This window comes from Tiliqua scincoides, chromosome 2, assembly GCF_035046505.1.
Source record: "Tiliqua scincoides isolate rTilSci1 chromosome 2, rTilSci1.hap2, whole genome shotgun sequence".
NCBI classification, from domain to species: Eukaryota; Metazoa; Chordata; class Lepidosauria; order Squamata; family Scincidae; genus Tiliqua; species Tiliqua scincoides.
In genome coordinates, this window is record NC_089822.1 from 215,933,552 (window position 1) to 215,952,868 (window position 19,317).

General features: G+C 42.4%; 1 protein-coding gene across 1 annotated transcript in view; it reads right to left on the reverse strand.

The window, feature by feature from the left end:
• Positions 1 to 19,317, reverse strand: part of PHF2 (PHD finger protein 2) — a 144,276-nt gene that overhangs the window by 27,343 nt on the left and 97,616 nt on the right. The window contains exons 6-15 of the mRNA XM_066614139.1: positions 17,751 to 17,937; positions 15,620 to 15,782; positions 14,153 to 14,240; positions 12,125 to 12,231; positions 11,066 to 11,157; positions 9,340 to 9,429; positions 5,472 to 5,885; positions 4,537 to 4,656; positions 2,905 to 3,023; positions 413 to 591 (exon numbers count right to left, since the gene is read on the reverse strand). Coding sequence (XP_066470236.1) covers positions 413 to 591; positions 2,905 to 3,023; positions 4,537 to 4,656; positions 5,472 to 5,885; positions 9,340 to 9,429; positions 11,066 to 11,157; positions 12,125 to 12,231; positions 14,153 to 14,240; positions 15,620 to 15,782; positions 17,751 to 17,937 — 1,559 coding nt within the window. The remainder of the gene's footprint in view (positions 1 to 412; positions 592 to 2,904; positions 3,024 to 4,536; positions 4,657 to 5,471; positions 5,886 to 9,339; positions 9,430 to 11,065; positions 11,158 to 12,124; positions 12,232 to 14,152; positions 14,241 to 15,619; positions 15,783 to 17,750; positions 17,938 to 19,317) is intronic.

Here is a 19,317-nt window from a genome sequence, read left to right on the forward strand (position 1 = left end):
TGGGAACTACTGCTATATGCCATTACCTTGGTGTAAGTCCCATTGAACTCAGTGGAGCTTACTTCCATGTAAGTCCTTCTAAAATGCATCGGCTTGAGCTATATAATACGTACCTGATACTAAACAGATGAATGAAAGGTTTAAACAAAAATCAAAGTTGGTTTCTAAAGCAAATAAATAATCCACATGACTGCATCTGTTCCTGCTGTACTCAGGAGAGGAGAGGCATCCTTGACTCTCCCTGCCCTTTCTTGCCCATGCATGAATAATAGCATGTCCACCATTATTCACAGGAAAGTGTTCACCTCCATATCACTATCCTTCAATCCCTTCCCTCCCCAAGTTACTCCTGGTATGGCTAGATGGTTCATTTGCCAAAGCAACTGCTTGCACAAAGAAGAAACAATCTTACAAGGCAATTCTCGTTTTGTTGTGTTTTTCTTTCTTCTGATTGGAAATTCATCAATTTTCAGTTCTCCATCATCAGACACGTATTCATATTCATCTTTCACAGGCTTTGCTTTATCTTCTTTCAGATTTTGCAGTGATCCAAATACACCAGTACTTGGCTGAGATTTTACTCCCTTTGAACTATTTAGATGAAGGATATGAAATCAGAAAGGTCAACATGGGATAAATTATGTGGAACAAACCATTTCTTGCACACTGTAAATGGCAGGTACATATAATCAACTTGTGCTTCTGTGTAGAGAGTCGTTAACACAATCCATTTACAACACTGTAACTGTTTTAGAGCCCAATCCTATGCATGTCTACTCAGAAGTAAGTCCCATTATAGTCAGTAGGGCTTACTCTCAGGTAAGTGTGGATAGGATTGCATCCTGAGTCATGACTTCAAGAAACAGGAAACACAATCCTAACCTGTGTTGTATCCAGCACAGGGTTGGAGTCGACCTGATACAAATTGGAGTAAGAGTGGCACAGATCCAAGCACCTTGGTATATGGCCAGGCTGCTCAAGGGAGGGGTTAAGATCGGGCCTAAGTGCCCTCCTAGGACCAGACTTCCTGCCCACTGGCTCACCCGCAATCTGCTCTCCTCCTGCACTGCAACACCTCTGAAAAGCCCTTGCCAAAACCCCACACTAGCCACTCTCGATTAGTGCAAACTCACCAGCCAAAGTCCAGGAATTGGCAAGGGGAGGCCAGCATGTGGCCTCATGCTGGCCTCCCCAACTCAAAAGGAGGCGCAGACATGCCTTATGGCATGTTTGAGACATTTCTCAGCCAGCACAAGGGACATGCACCAGCAGATTGAACACTCAGGATTGTGCTCTTAGGATACAATCCATTATACAATGATTAAAAATATTAACTTATTAAAATAGTTGCAGTGCACTAGAGATAATTTATTTTGCTAACTTCAAGTTGTCCCGTAATAAACTGCTTGTTAAACAAAGAATTTTAATTGCTTATTAAACACTAATTAAACATTTGCATTCACGTCTACATGCTGACAATCACAGATGAAATCCATGAATACTGAAAAGTAGATATATATTTTCCTGCTATATAAGGAAATGCAGACTTGCATTTAAATAACTATTAACATTCACCAGTGCATCTTTTTTATCTGGAATTGCCATGTTTCATATTGCCATGATATTCATATGTGAATATCAACATTCACCGAAATATATAGCTCCAAGTCTGAAACCACAGGCCATCCACATTCAACCAAGAATTCTGGTGGGTAGGTGGATGTGTGAACATTCTCTGCCTATCACCGAAGTGCAGATTCTCAACATTCTCTGGAGAATGTCAACAGCCAATAAGCACCATCTTTCCAACATTCACAGAAAAGAATGATTACTGACATGATACATTCAAACTGACTGAGAAAATAAAGTATTCTGAAATACTTCCTCCTTATGAATAATGAACGTATATTACATATACACAAACTCCACTTCCACTAAACCGGAAGTGGAGCGCGATCACTCCACTTTCACTTTCGAAGCTGTGGGGAGCCCTGCAGAAGGTTGCGCATCGCTCCCCTCGCCCCCGGGAAGCTGCAGGAGGCTCTGGTAAGTGCACCCAGTCCCTGCAGCCCCTTGAGCTGCCTCCCCCTGCAGTCTCCCCCTCCCCGCCCCCGCAGGGACTTAGAGCGGTTTTCAAACTCCCGGAGAGTTTGAAAACCGCTGCTGTAAGGAGTAAGTGCTGTCCCCAGCTCAGCTCCAGTCAGTGCTGAGCCCATAGCCAGCCAGATGTCGCCCAGAGCTAGGTAAGAGTAGCGGTGAGGGCCTTAGCGGCACAGGGGAGTGGGACTGATGGAGCCTTGTTCCATCAGATCCTGAACTCTGTGTCAGGCCTCCTGGCCCAACACAGAGTCTCTCAAGTCTGCACCACAAAATAGCCGGCACAGACTTGAGAAGCGCCATTGCATGACTTGGGGCTTCCCCTGTGGAGACCTCGGGTGGCCTTGGCAGTGCCACTGGATGCAGTGGTAGCCATTTGGTACCATTGCATCTGGGGAGCCACTGGCATTAGGACTGGGCTGCCCATCCAGGGGGAAAAATGAACTCGTATTTAGCTACCCAGTTAAATAAGGTGTGAAGGTGATTATTTTGGTTAATTGCAGCAGTAACAGTTATTGTATGCAGCAGCTACAGCTGCCAGTGGTGCTGCTCTTCTGACAAAAGCTGGGATGTCATGGGAAGCTGGCCAAAGTAGGCCAACTGCAGTAAAGCTAGGTGGGTCCTCTTACAACACAGAAGGAGGGACGCCACATGCAAGCTCTCCATCTTTGGCCTCTGCCTTTACTTGCTCAGACAACAATCAGATGCCTGGCCTAATCCCATGCCATGTGCAGGATAGGACAGGGCAAAGGATGCCCCCAGCCACATCCAAAGATAGGAGGGCAGCATTGCCAAAATTTCACCTACCCCAATAGTTTCTTGTTGGAGAAGGAAAACATAAATTTATTGTCCTTATTTCCTGATAATGGTGTCTTCTCCAATTTGTGTTCCTCTTCCATTTTCAGTAATGAATCAGGTTTACTGTTCTGAAAATGAGAGTAATGGTAACATTTCAGAACAACAATTATTTTAGCTGCAATATTTTTCCTTTGCCTGTTACGTGCTTAGAGCAGATGGAATATAAATTTGTTCCAACGCACAGATAACACAGCATACTCCCAAATCTTTCTGTCACAATGATATGTTCCAAATGTATAAATCTGTGCAAAGCAAAAAATAGCAGGCTCATCTGGAAAATCTGCTATGCCAAGGTAATCACTGCTTGTGGGCAAATATGACACAATACAGTGACACAAGAGGGATCTGAAGGCGATACCATAGTCTTTCGAGACTGAAGGTTGCCAATACAATACAATATACAGTGACACAACAGAGAGGGCTCTGCAACAACCACCACTCTTAGCTGCTATTCATAGCAGGCATGCATAAAGTCATTGTGAAGAAGGAAAATTACAGAAGAAGGTCAGCAGTTCTTTACAGCAGCAATTTTCAACCTTTCTCATCCCATGGTGCACTGACAAGGCACTAAAATTGTCAAGGCTCACCATCATTTTTTTGACAATTGACAAGGCACTCCCATTAACAGCAGGGGCTCACATTCCCCAGCGACCCTCCCCCAAACTCTTGCGGCACACCTGCAGACCATCTGCAGTACACTAGGTTGAAAATGGCTGCTCTACAGCCTTAAAAAACAGTTTGAAGGCCGTCAAAAGCACTCTGAAAAATGGAGGTCTGCTCCAGCTTAATGGGTGAAAAGAAATGTAGGAAGGCCCTACTTAGGAGGCCTTAGGAGAGGCGGCAAATGATAGCTATCCTTTGAATGGTATGTTAAAGAACACTACCTGGGGAAACGGCTGACAGCACAAGGCTAGAAGATTGTTTAAATGCTCTGCCATACACTGGGTCTTCCATAGGGGTGCATGTACACACCAGAGCATTGTCGTGGACCCACAGATCCAGGTAGGATGGCAGGGGAGACAGGATGGAGCAAGAGGAGGATGGAATGGGGAGACAACAGGGTGATGATACGGGTGAGTTTGGCAACAACGTTGGCCACTGAATCCAATCCCCCTTCCTGGACCCAATCCTATGGTATGGGTCCATGCAGACTTGCATGAGCAATTTTGCTACCCCAGGTGCAACCAAGTAGACCCATCTGCACTGCAGAAAGAAACATTTTTCCCTTATCCAGAAGTGACCTTTGGGGCTGTGCTCCCCTCCCCCCCAAACCGCAGAATGCAGCACAAGCCATTTTGGCATAGCTATATTGGCAGGAGGGGGAAAACTGTAGGATTGGGATGCAAGATAACCATTCCCAGGACAAAGTTTTTAAAAAAGATTGTGTCAATCACTTTGGGCAGCAAACGGATACAAATAGCACCAAACAACAAACAAACAAAACCTGAGCAAGACTTGCCTGTTCCCGCCCCTGGTTTGCACTAAAAATGATTGGGTGTGAACATTCAGCTCAGGTCTTTCACATCAGTACCGCAATGAAACTGTAGCATATGCGAAGGATAAGAGAGATTAAAAAGTTACCTTATATTTCCATTTTGCTTCTGTTTTAGTCTTATTCTGTTCCCGAATTTCAAACTTTTCCACCTCATTTTGCTTCTCCACAGGTTCTTTATTAGAGGTACTCAAAGCATTCTTGGCAGCCTGTTTCAAATGAATAAAAAACAATTACAAACAAATCATTACGCAAACACAAAAAGACTATAACACGTGTGTTTGTCTTTTTATAATAAGAACCATGTGCCACTTTGATGAAAATCAGAAAATTATTTCCCTTTATTCAGAATATTCTGCCAAGACCAGTACTATAAAGAAATCTGCTAGACTGCCTCCTTTCACAAGTAGGTCTCTCAAACTACATTATAACTCTAAGAATATGCACAAGCAACAGAAAAAGACACTTTGTGACTGTTGCATTCCACTGTTTCACAAACACATTGCAGTGGGGGGTGGCGATCCAAGGGCAAACAGGAGGTAAGTATTAAATATTTTATAGGATCCAGTGTGCGCCATTGCTGCCAGACCCACCCCCTCCTGCCTCCTCACTGCCCCCAGTTCCTCCCTCCATCCCTGTCTATTTTCATCCCCCAGACCTCCCCCTCCCACACACCTTCCACCCCCAACACTGACTTCCTGGGTCTGGTGGATGTGGTAGGGTCCGGCTACAGAACTGTGATATTGCTGCCTCTTGCGGCCGTGCTCACAAAATGGCCACTGAGGGAATGCTGTGTGTGCCATCCGTAGCCATTTTACAACAGTTGAAGTCACTTTCACTGTCGTAATGTGCTCTGCCCGACATGCCAGTCCTCCACAGGACTGGGCTGTTAAACTTTGGAAGCGCCAAACTTTTCCCAAGAGCAAACTCAAGCATGGATGCTGCCATCCAGAAGCTGCAACAGAAGTCCACACTGACTGTGTGGCTCGAGCCTAGGCCTTTTCTTTTTCACAGCTCTGCTCACCTTTCCCTTCTTTGGTGTTTCAATCTTTGTGAGGGCCTCTTTTGTGTGTGCCTCAAGAAGGTCGAGGTTAGGAATGGCAGGTGGAGGAGCTTCTTTTGTTTTCTTGCCTTTTTTCTTCCCTTCCCCCTTTACTTTTGGCGTTTTAGGAGGTTTGGGTGGCTTGGGTGGTTTTGGCGGCTTGGGCGGTTTGGCGAGCTTGGAGGGTTTGGGAGTTTTCATAGCTTTTGGAGTCTTTTTCTTGGGGACTTTTTCAACGGGTTGTGGTAGTGGTGGTGGTGGTGGTGGCGATGGTGGTGGTGGCGGCGGTGGAGGTGTCCGTGGTGCCGGTGATGGTATTTCTTCTTTCTCCACAGGGCTGATCTCCTCAACATTTACATTGGCACTCACTTCAGGTTTGGTGACTTTCAGCGCATTCTGCAGGAGAAAAAACAATTGCAAACGTGTTTGAAGTCAATTTTCAAAAACTGACACAGTCAGAGAACAGCTAGTCCTCACAGGGCATTTTGAAAGATTCCTCAAGAAGTTAATGCTACTGAAGTCATGGTAAGTTTTAAGATCAGTAGGGGTCTGATGCTGTGCTGTGGCCTGATTCATATGCATTCAACAAGTTGCTCTCTCTCCATGACTACACCCCAGTAGTTGCTCTAGTAATTACGAAATGTAAAAAACACTGGGAAGGATAAAACAGCAGGAAAACAAAATTTCCTGATCCAGCATATCTTCAAACAATCCTGTCTGCCCAACAGGGTTTCTATATTCCTAAATCATTGGTGCTGAATGGGATATAGGAGGTGAGAATGGAAATCATCCTGCTCCTATAATGAAATAACTGTCCCTAAGTCAAAGGGCCCAATCTTACCAAATTTCCAGCACCGATGCAGCCACAATGCACCCCAAGGTAACAAACCTTCCCTTCCCTTGAAGAGATCTTTGTGACTGCCCCCCCCCCAGTGGAAGTTGCAGTGCACTCCAATCGCACGGCTACATTGGCACTACAGAGTTGGATAGGATTGGGCCCACATGCTATTTTTACAGATAATGGAGTTATCTAGTACCTGAGTAAGTAGCTACACGTGGGGTTTGTGATGTTTAAAAACTTTTCTCCCATTTTTAAGCATGGAATAAATAACCAATTGCTTCTGACCAGTGTATACAATAAAATGCAGAAGAGAATCTCCTGAAGGACCAATTTGTGTGTATATTTTCACTTTGGGGGTTGTAATTTGCAGTTTGTGTCATGCACAGTTGTTATTTTATAACATTACACTATTGTTCTGTCAGTTTGTTAGACCTTAGGAAAGAATTCCCACTGCTGTTAAGACTGCTGTATCCAATTTAGAGCCCGATCCTGTGGTCTGTGCCGCACCAACATGGCGCAGACCACAGTCACAAATGTGCCGTAAGGCACATTGGCGGGGCTTAGCACTGGGCTCCTGCCAGAGCTAGTTCACCTCCAGCCAGCGCGCGGTGGGCGCCCGGGTTCTGCAGCTCAGCGATCTCTGTGACCTCCAGGCTGCGGAACGGGAGATGGGGTGTGTCCGGAGGCGTGGGGGGAGGCGTTCCAGGGAGGGGGAGGCGTGGCCGGGGTGGTGGGAGAGGTGTGTCGGAGAGAGGAGGAGATGCGGATCCACGGAGCAGAGCTCCGCAGGATCCAGGGTGCTTGACCAAACAGTCACCGCTAAAGTGAGTAGCCCCATTGCGGGGCTGCTTCCCTTACTCGGGGGAAGGGGACGAATGTACCCTTCTCCCAAGGAGCCTCCCACAGTAGCACAGGAGGCGCTGGATCCGGCGGGAACCCTCCGTGGAGCCACCAGCTCCCGCAGCTCTGGGCAGCTCAGGATTGGGCTGCCTAAGAAGTTAAATACAGTGCTATACATTGATATACTGGCAAGGTGAACATCAGCATGACACAGTGCATCAACTTTTGCTCGTATACTGTATGACTTTCATAGACTTCTCTGGCAAAACATAAAGGGGTGGCCCAACACCGTACATAAAAGAAGCATGAGCCTGTTATATAGTCACACATTTTCTTTTAGGAAAATGATTGTCATCCATTAGCTGCCTGTTTTTACTTTTATGTACTTCAAAAAGTCTCTCTCTCTCTCTCTCTCTCTCTCTCTCTCTCTCTCTCTCTCTCTCCCCTCCCCCAGAACAAAAAGAAAAAGTCTTTTGTTTAAAATGCAAATCGGTTTTAATACATTTCAAATTAATTTGCATGGAATAAAGAAAATAGAATTACATTTTCCCCTCAAGGTAAAAGGAGTAGTAAAAGCTGCACAATAAAAGTTAACAGTGTATAACTAATTAAAAAGAAATTATTCCCCATTTATTTTGTTATTTTAATAATCATCAAAATCCACATTTTATATGCAAGTCATAAAAGGTAGAAAGATTTCAGTTGCCCCAGTCTTTATTCCACTGAACTCAAAATAAAAGCAGTGTTGAATTCAGCAGGTCTACCCACTAAGCACAATTAAGACCACTCTCATATTAAGCATAGTAACAGCCCAATCCTATTCCTTCCCCTACCATAGCAGGCAGCCATGCCAAACCAGGCTGCATTACATGCTGGGGGGAGGGCAGATCAGGAGGTTTGGGAGCGATAAGGGAAAATATTTAATATACTTAATGTATAAATACCCGCCTCCATCATGCTTCCAGCCCTTACCTCATTCCACCCTGTTTGGCTCTCCCCCTGTTCCACCCACCCCACCAACCCACCTTCGTCAGTCGGTGCTCTGTTTTCTGCCGCCATGCATGGGGTCACTCCAGCCCTTCCGGTGGTTGGCAGCTCTGTGCATTTTCATAAGGCTATTTACTATGAGCGTAAAGTGTGCCCCACCACCAGAACACTTGTTCTAACGGTGGGAAGGGGGATAGGATTGCCCCACAAACCTCACTAATTTCAATGAGATATAGGACCCAATCTTATCCAACTTCCTAGCACTGATGCAGCTATGCCAACAGGGCATGCACTGCATCCCATGGGGGGGCAGTCATGGAGGTTTCCTGAAGGTAAATAAACACTTTGGGGCTGCTTTGCGGCTGCACTGACCCTGGCAAATTGGATAGGTTGGACCATTAAATATGCTTAAGGAATAGCCCTGTGCACTTTCCTCTAAGTAACTGTCCTTTAAGAACTCACTCCCCTCAAAATATTCATAGGATTCTCCTGTAAAGTACCCCATGCCTTGAGACACCGTATGATTGGAAAATCTGGTTCAGTGTTCTTTGTTGCTTCATAACCTGTCAAAGAAGCTCAGAAATATAGTACAAGTGTGCCCTCTTATCTGCGGGGGCCAAATGCCTGAAAATGCGGATATGGGCGAACACTGTAGTCCCAGGAGGCTGCCCTCCTTGGAGACAAGGAGAGTGTAGCTCCCCTTGCCTCCAGAGGGGCCTCTGAGCTCAGCAGAGGCTGAGGCCATCTGTCCCTGGCCTCTGCTGAGCTCAGACTGAGTTCTAAAGCTAAGAAAACGCAACTTCCAGTTTCACAGAGAAACCAGAAGTGACATCCCAGTGCCTCCTAGTGCCGTATAAAGCAATAAAAATGTCACTTTCTCCATGATGCGTGCACTGGGGGGGGGGGCCTGGACCCAATCTGCCGATAAGTGAATCTACAGGTACGAGATTCGTGAATATGGAGGCCCTCCTATATGTCTATTTGAGAAGAGCTTGAGGCCTGGATAAGCCAATATGTAAAAATACATAGGGCAATCACTTCCTCTATTCTAAAAATTAAACCCAATGTTTCTTCCTATATTATAGGAAAATGAATAGTGCGGACCATGCAGGGAGTTGTTTGCTTGGAATTAATGTTAACAGGTTCATCCTTCAGAAAGAGGGGCAGAGAAAGAATACCCACCTCACTTAATCTTATTTCTTTGGCAAGATCCTTAATAAGTTGTGCTGGTTTAAAATTTTCTGGGAGTTCATCTTCATGGTCAACTAAAGCCTTGAACAGAACAAAGCCAAATACCAAAGCTTAGAAGTGTATCAAGAGATCTTATGCTATTGTGTTAAACATGAAGGACTAATATTACTGAGCATTTCAATACAAAGGAGAAGCAAATTTTTTTTAACCCATTGTGTGTTCATTCTTATCTAGGGCAGAGCATAACCTGTCCTAATCAAATGTTTGTCCCAATCTTTATCTTAATCAAAATTTTGTTCCAGGAATCCTACACATCCTACAAGCCACATCCTACAACCTGTATACATTCTTTAGACTTGCCTGATTTGCTTATTTTGCATCAGTTATCCAACTTTCTATGCAATTGCAATCAGTAATGAATGTGGGATTGCACCATTTGCCATGTCCATTGACATATGTATGATACTAATACTAATGTATTAGTATTCATACTAATTCATGAATTAGTATGAATTCATACTAATAGTATGAATACACCTTATAAGCTTAAAGCTCCTTTAAGCAGGCAAGAATTCTGATCCTAGGGGAGATTCGTATATTAGTAGAAATTGGAAATGTGAAGCACATCGTATATTGGGAAATGTGAAGCACTGCCAGTTTCATGACCAACAGAAACTGGGTCATGACCCAATGGTGGGTCCCAGACCCACAGTTTGGGAACTGCTGGAATAGTCGATATGACTCCCACACATTTTACTTGTCAAAACAATTTTATGAAGTTGATAGGCTAAGAGATGGTGATTTGTTCAAGATCAGCCAGTGAGCTTCATGACTGAGCAAGGATCTGAACCTAGATCATGCAGCTCCTAGTACTATCCACTAAACTACTCTGGTCGTAATTGTGGGTTGCTATTGCTATTCTGACCAAAAGATATATTTCGCCACCAAAGTGAATTGTGTACATTCACTTGTACATGAGTTTATCATATGTCTACATCATATGTCCACCATACTGGAAAATGATAGCTACAGAATTAATGCCACAGAGCGAACATGTCAACCCAAGTTACCCACTCTCTACAGAATTAACTGCTTCTCTGAGTGCATATTTTATCTTCATTGCTAACCAGTAATTGAAAGCTGCAATCCTCTGCATACCTGAGAGTAAGCCCCATCGAGCACAGCAGAACTTATGTCTGAATAATCACATATAAGACTGCGCTCAAAGTTTGTTCAAGAGTGGATCTCTATCTCATCCTTTGCTCCACAAGGCTTTTTCACATGCTAGACTTCTAGCTGTGACTCCCTTCACCTTCTTGAAGGAAGAAGATCCTGAGCCAGGTCTTCTTTAATTATGTCCTTTTTTTCTCATTGGGTTACAAGGTTAAACCATTATCTACTCTGTTTCTCATTTCACTGATTTTTGTATTTGTCTACTGCAAGATATTATGTTTTACTGAAGTATCTGTAGGATCAAAGGAAAAGGCTCCTCCACTCTTGAACTCAATTCTTGGACTAATCCCTCCCCTCCAAGGGGGTCAGTCTCAGTGCTAGGAGTCCTCCTCCCTAAAGGGAGAAAATTGTGGCACACTGACTTTGAACTATGAAACAAATCAACCTGATTCTTTTGTACTAGGTCAATTAGTCCTGCCATCTAGAAATTTGCTGTCTTTTTTCCTCTTCAGTGCTATAAAAAGATATAAAGTCAAAAGCTTACCTGCTTTTTAGTCCAAGACCTGAAAGCACCATTTAGAATTTTTGCTCCTTGGACTAAATGGGAAGGTGGCTGTTTTCCAGCTTTGTGCAATCCTAAGCAAATAAAAGAACACAATGCCTTTCTATGAAGGTGGACAATTTTCCAAGAACAGACGATACAAACTCTTCATTTTATAAGGGCACACTTTGCAGACAAGTGGGCAATCTCCAAAACGCCTGCAATAAAAACAGGGCTTCCAAACATTTTACAGAAGCAATATACCAATGGAGTTTATCTTGTGTCTAGAATAGTGCAGATACCCACGTGAAAAGTAAAGTTTGATTTCAGGCTTGAAAATCTGAATTTGCAAATAAAAACAGATGAATTTTCAATTCAAGCTCTTGCTCATTTTCAGGCTTAGTAATACATTTCATATTTGGATAGCAAAACTTAAATTTGACGAAACCTTTTTTGAGCAAGAATGGATTTTGACATTTAAAAGGGCCCATTTACCACTTTGAAAAATGTTGGGTTACAACGTAACTCAATATACAGTTACATTAACCCAGTTTACAGTTACAAAATACAGTCACATATTTCATTTCAGATCCCTCAAGTCTCACACCATTGATCCCACACCACCTTGCATCATATTGCTTGCCAATTCTCATTGCTAATCCCAGGAAGTTCCTCTGACTGATTACATAGGAAAACCTACAAGTCATCTTTTAGCTGAACTCTGTGTAAGGTCCAATGTAAACCCCATTTTTATATACTTTACTACAGCTTAGCAAAACAGATGTCAGAACATCATTACTGTGAATAAAAACAAATGGCTATGAGCCAATTCACATAATCATCTTTATTAACTGCAACAACAACAAAATAGTTTGGTTGACTATGACTTAATTTGACTTAAGTATCTCATTAAAGTGCATTTTCAATAGGAGAAAGGTTAAGCATCTTTAAAAAAAAAAAAAAAAAAAAGCTAAATGGAACTGCCAGGCTAAGTGTTAACAGAAAATGTTATGTTATGATATGTTACAGAACAAAAGAGACACAGTAAACACTTCTATTTACCTTTAAATGATTCTAGCAGGTGTCTTCCTGTGTACCAACATGCCGTTTCAAAATTGGGAAACTGGGTTAAGCTGACAATTTTTAATCGTCTTTCAACTTCATATGCTCTGTGATAGTGAACAAATTATAAGGAGTTTTATAAACAAAAAAGGAAAATATTTCCCATCGTCACACCATAATGTAGCTCCAGGTGCTTCTTATCAACTCCACTGTCATAAATCTTGAATTGCTAGGAAACTGGCCAGCATAACTTGGAACAGAAGATCTTTTTACACAGTATGTGCTGAACTTCCAAGTTATCACAATGCACTGTTAATTAAAATACAAGTGACAAACGCCAAATTATAAAGTGTATTACATTTCTAACGTTTAACACTCATTCTTCAAATTCCCAAAACACATTATGAAGAAGACTGGGAATGATGTGTAGAAGCAGATGTACAAAAGTTTTAGACCCAAGTCTAACGGCCCCATCCTATCCTCTAGGCACCACTGGCAGAATACACATCCTGCTGGCAGAAGTGGCAGGATCCAGGCAGAAGCATCTGCATCCTGGCAAACATCTCGCAACCTTGTCATACTCACTGACATCACCAGCAAGTACAATGAAGCTGCCAGTGCAGTCGCTGGCAGACACGCGTCTGGACCAGCGGTGAAGCCACAGTCTGCCAGGGCAGGCAAGGCAATATGGGGAGGGAGGTGAGGGGTGGAAGGGCATGGGAGGAAACCCACAGTGTTTCTGGGTGGGATGAACCAGGAGTGGGAAGGAGGTGGGAGAGGGTGGATCCAGCAGAAATGGTGCATGCTGGATCTTATCCCTTCCTTTTAAAACCTACCTACTCCTTTTCTTACCTTGGACATCCGCTACCAAAATAGGTGGTGTATGACCAAGGAGACCCACTGGCAATTGGCAACTTGCCAGGAGGTAAGTACAAAATGTTTTTACTTACCTCCTGCAGGCTGTTTGATTGCATCCCACCCACCATAGGATATAGCCCATGCCTTTTGGGATGGCTGCACCAGTGATGGTGGTGGAGGATAGGATTAGTTAGACTGTTAGCCAATGTAAGTAAACACCTTAATTGTCTGATATGTTTCATTGACATTTCTAGACACATTTATGCGAATTCTAATGCTGAAATTCAAAGATTATAATTTAACAACAATTGAAATTTTGGAAAATCTATTTCTTTTTTCTTTTAATCAGGAAAGAAAATAAATATTTTCTGGCTGGCAACCTTCAGTCTCGAAAGACTATGGTATAAGCCTACAGCACCTGGTATTCCCAGGTGGTCTCCCATCCAAATACTAACCAGGCCTGACCCTGCTTAGCTTCCAAAATCAGACAAGATCTGGCAAAGAGTCGTGTAGCAACTTTTTAAAGACCAACCAATTTATTTCAGGACAAGCTTTCATGGACTACAATTTCAGGGACTGCATTTCAAGAAGTTAGAAAATCCATCACTTAGTACCAATGTGATCTGATTAACAGTAAATAAGGGCCCAATCCTATGGGCCTCTGCTCAGCGGTATGCTCATATCACAAGCACTGGAAGTTGTAAATGTGCCGTAAAGCATGTTTGCAGCACCCTTTGTGGTGCCAGCAGGGAGACCTGCACATCCCATAGCACTGTGGAGTAAGGTCTGGGTACCGCTGGCTACTAGGTAAGTGTCTGGCAACACAGGGGCAAGGGGAGCATGATGGAACGGTGTGAAGTTCCTGAGAGGGGGAGAGTGGAATGGGGGAGGCCTGGCAGAGGCCTCCTCTGCCAGATCCTATACTCCGTGTCAGGTTTGGAAGCTGAATACAGGGCTTTTCAAGTCTGCAGCAGCGATTTCGTTGGTGCAGACTCAAACAGACATATTGCGGGGGCTGAGGCTTTACATAGGGTAAGAGGATGAATATCCCCTTCCCCTGAGGTGACCTCCATTGGCTTCCTTGACCCCGTAGGATACAGCAGTGGCCATTTCTGTGCTGCTGTAGCCTGCAGCACTTCAAAGCAAAGGATTAGGTGGCCCATATCTTACCTCATCTGCATTTCAATGCTTAAGTCATGTAGAAAATGTCCTGCAAAGGCTAGGCAGTCAACAGGAGTTAAAGTTGCGTAAATCCACCCTGTAAAAAACAGAGGAGAAACATTTCAACTTTAAAAACTGAAATTATAATAATTGGCTTTTATATGGACTCTTGCTTGTTCATACTCTCTCTCTCTCTCTCTCTCTCTCTCTCTCTCTCTCTCTCTCTCTCTCTTTCTGGAATTTGGTTACCCAAATCCAACCCTTAGTGTTTTGGGGAAGACCAGTTTTGTACCAGAGTAGTTCTTACTGAATTCTTTCAACAAGATCACAGCTGCATTTTTAGTTTTGCATCAAGTCTGTGACAAAGGATAAGGTGGGTAGGTTAACCTTAAGGTCATCCACTAAGCTTCATAGCAAAGGGCTAAACTGGACTTTGAAAGCAAATTTAGACCATAAACCTGGGTTACTGCCAACAGGCACAAAGTGGCATAATTTGCAGAAGACATCTAAAGTAGGAGCGTCAAACTCGTTTTATACAGAGGGCCGAAGTTGGCATTTAGGGTGCCTGCTGAGGGCCAGAAGTGACATCATTAAGCAGAAAGTGACATCATTAAGCAGCTGATGGCCAGAAATCTGCACTTTATCATCTATAGAAGCGGATTAACTGCAAATGGCAGAAGAGAAAATATGCAAATCTTGATTGTATTTCAAGATATGGGAAAACCCAACTTTCATGTGGGCTGCAGTTTCAGCAGTAACACCTCAGCACTACTCAGCAGCTGAGAGCCTGAGAGCCAGATAAAAAGCGTCTAGGGGCTTCATCCAGCCCCGGGCCTTAGGTTTGACACCCCTGATCTAAAGGGTAGAAGAAAACCTTGTTAGCCTTTATCAACAACTTTTACCCTGTATCTACCATCTGTAGATGGTATCTACAGATACCATCTGTATCTACCATCAATCAGATGACATCCAAAATGTATAGTCTCTGAAACTATAACAAGCTTTGCCAGTCAGAAGCTGAAACTGTAAAAAGGCTTGCCTGCTTGTAATTCTTCAGGATGGGGCTATAAACTACATTATCTCATCTCACATCTGAGTTAAACTTCTGGAATTTAGACCAATAAATATACAGTATTTTTATAAAGCCTCTCAGATGTCATTAGGGATGCAATCTTTTTGGCTGGATTAATTGATAAAATGCTTTTGCAATAGGCTAAAAAGCCATACCCCAATCAACTGAGGAACATACCTTGTAAAAATGCTAATTATGCTTAATAAAAACTATAGACAGCAACTGCCACCTGAGAAGATGCACTTTCGTTCACCTCTTCTACGATGGTACCTGCTGTGACATACACATGCACTCTCTCAGATTGTTCAGTAATATGCAAATATATGCATATTTTATTGATTTATTAACTAAGATTTCTATAATTAGGTAGCAGCCCTCCAGGCAATAAATAGCAGCATCCTCACCTGATGGGATGAAAAGTGTTTGTCCTTGCTTAACTGTGCATTTGTAACACTTATCCACTTGGTCAGCAAAAAACATCTCACTGTGATTTGCTGCTGACTGCCAGCGTTCATACAGAGAAATGTTCGCGGAGGTTGGCTTGATGAGATAAAATATTTTTTCTCCCTGAAAAAGAAAATATGTTTTGATTATCCAAACAAGTTAAAACTGTGTAGTATGCCTCCAGAATTGCATATCATTTAAATTAGCAAACACTGCACTTATTCTATTTTGGATGCATAGGCAATATTGTAGGGTCACTGCCATCTTTACGAAATGGTTTCTGGATTTTATCCAGTAAAAACAGTGGTCCACTTTTAGTATATAAACACACTATATTCAAAACAAGAAATAGATTTGCAAATTATCAAGAAAGGTAGAACAGAATACAGCAGAACTGTACTTATATACAAAGAGCGTTCAGTCTTTTGCTGTGCATGTGTTTGAAGATAGAACCAACATAGGAAACACAGAAGGATAAGGTCTACAGCAGTGTTTCTCAACCAGTGATACAGGTACCATCAGTGGTACTTGAGGTGGTTTCTGGTGGTAGTTGTGGGACACCCAGACAACTGCCGCCTGGCAGTGAGAACAGTGATGTGACATGACAAACATCGGTTGGAGGCTTGGTTCAAAGGGCAGAGCTCCAACGTATGCTTTCATGCACTCTAAAAAGCCCTCTGGCCCACCCTGAACCTCTTACTGGTGTTTGTCATGTTGCATCTGGCCTCTCAACCCAGGAGTTACTGGCAATGACAACATCACCAGTTACTCCCGGTAGTACTTCCAATAGTTGGACCATGCAAAATGGTACAGTGGGGGACAAAGATTGAGAAACACTGGTCTACAGTGTAAGAAGACAAATTCCAACTCTTTGCAGATACAAAATATAATGCTACCATAATGCCACCAGTAAAGAAAAGGATCATGAAATCATGACAATCTCTCCTCTCTCTTTCTTGAAGTGTGGGAGCACAGTCCACATACCTCTTTCCCCCCTTTCTTTTCAGTTATCTGTTCAGTGGAAAAGGCAGAAAGAGTCAAGAGGACTACTGTACTCACAGATCTATAGATCAGGGAATAAATATTTAGTATACAGATAGAGCTTTATATGTTCAGACTACGTACCTCTCAGCCTCACACATTACAGAATGTAATACAATACTGCAATCCTAAACATACTAACTAGGGAGTAAGCTCCACTGAACACAGTAGGACTTCTGAGTAAATACACACAGAATTGTGCTACAATTTACCTCACATAGAAAAGACACACATTATGGCCTTATAGTTTTGGAAAGTACAATTAGAACAGCGATACACATGGCACACTTAAAACTGTTAGTTTCAGAAGTGCTCTTCTATGAATTTCTTTTTCAACTTCTCATCTTACCATAACATTGATCTAGGTCTATATGGGACTGTCTTTGAAGACTGTTTACAAAGTTCAGCTGGTGACAAATGTCGTTGCAAAAGCAGTATCAGGTATTGGAGAACATCTTCCTTCCTTGCTTTACTAACTGCACTCACTACTGGTCCACTTCTGGATGCAATTAAACATGCTAGTGATCACCTTTAAAACCCCTAATGGTTTAGGATGGCAATATCTGAAGGACTTCTCCTCATATGAATCTGCCCATTTTCCAAGGTCATTGTCTTTCAAGAAAGATTGCATCCTTTTGCTTCTGAGGTACAACTGGTAGAGCAGAGGAGAGGAGCTTTTTATTGTGGTTGCCCAGCCTGTGGGCTACCTTGACACACAAGAGGTTTATTTGTTCTCCATTTTGAGAGTGTCCTGCCATTTGATGAGTTTTCTTTTTTCTACCAGGTTTTTAATTTAACTCTTGCACAAGAATGCTGTGTTTTAGCCTTGTTTCTTTTCAGTCTTCTAGGCTGTAGAAGTTTTTTTTTTTTCTTCGTTGCAGATTCCATGTGCTGCAGGTCTGCTTTTTTACTGAGTTAGGATTTATTATTGTTTTATTTGTTGTTCTTTTAGCTATAAACTATCTTCAGTGCCTCTATCTCGGGGCAGAGAAGTGTGGTATATATATACTGTATACGAAACAAGCAATGAAATATGAAATAGAGCCTTACTTTCAGGACATGGTACCAGGCAGAGGCTCCACCTGAATCTATGTGAAAATCTGTGTAGCTGTCCTTCACGCATATCAGGCAGTATTTGGTCACTTTTGGTTTTGCCAGCAAAGCATCATCAGGCCAGTAATTTTCCACCCAAGAGAGTTTTTTCACTATATCAGGAGATTCTACAAAACTGGACATTCTGTTTAAAATATAAAAACAAAAATTAAACAGTTGGATTTTTGTAAAGTGCACTGTTGACGCTAATTTCAATCAGATTGCTATTCTGGAAGCAGATTCCAGGGCCTGTTTCATGATATATTCAAATACCCTGGGAAAATATTAGATAGGGCTTCTTCAGAGCTGCGAACCTGAAAATAAACTAGGTCTCAGAATAAACCAGTTAAATAATTACAAACAAAATCAACATTATTTTATTGAAGTGTTCATTACCTGAAGACCCTCGTTCAGCCATTTTCAACCACTGTGCCGTGGCACACTGGCGTATGCGGATGGTCTGCAGGTGCGCCACGGGAGTTTGGGGGAGGGTCATTTGTTAATAGGGCTACTGGGGGATGCGAGCCCCAGCTGTCAGTGCAGTGTGCCTTGTCAATTGTCAAAAAAACCGATGATGTGCCTTGACAATTTTAGTGCCTTTTCAGTGTGCCATGAGATGAAAAAGGTTGAAAAACACTGCTTCATTGGAACTACAGATAATCTTCCATGTATGCCTATCTGAACATAATAGCAAATGAAAAGCACTTTCACTTTTCTGAATGCTTGGTTATTTCAAGATGTGAATTCAGTTTATAAATAGTTGAGGATATATAGACTACAGATTTTTTTCAATTTTCAAAATGCCTGTTATTGAGAGCTTTACTTTAAAATCTCCCACTATGTGTCACTTATTCTCCGTGTCAAGAGAGAGCATGGGAGCATGTTAAAATGTCATGCTCTTTCTTGAGAAATATAATTTTTCCTAGCTGATGATTAAATCAGCAGCATATGAGTGATTGTTCCAACAATCCCCAAGAATAAAAGGCCTCCCACTGTTATTGTCTCAGAAGATAGAGGAAAAAAGCTGCAAAACACCTATTGAAAAATACCTATAATCACATTGTTTTGACATTGCTTTTGATTCTTTGTTTGCAAAAAAGAGGGTTACATTATCAAAACAATAAATATAGCCTAGAGGGCTATGGATACTACAAAAGAATTCATCTTGCAATTATCCTTCAGCCTTTCTGTAATCTGCATTAATTACTGCTTCTTTCTCTTGTCCAATTCTCTTCTAAAACAACTCTTGTTTATTTTATTTTTCACAGAGCTCATCATTTGCTCTGTTTATAAAAGAACAATTTCCTTCCTCATAATAATCTTTTTATGTCTATGTAGATTACTCAGAACCCTTACAAGGAAAAGGAAGGTTAAATTACATGGTTCCGCAAATCATAAATTCATCACTCCCGTACCAACATTGCCCAAAGAAAAAAATTTCAACAGACTGAAATGCCAAGCTGAATAATTTGTCTGGAAGTGGTTTCATAGTCTACAGAGTAATAAATGACATTTATTTTGTCAG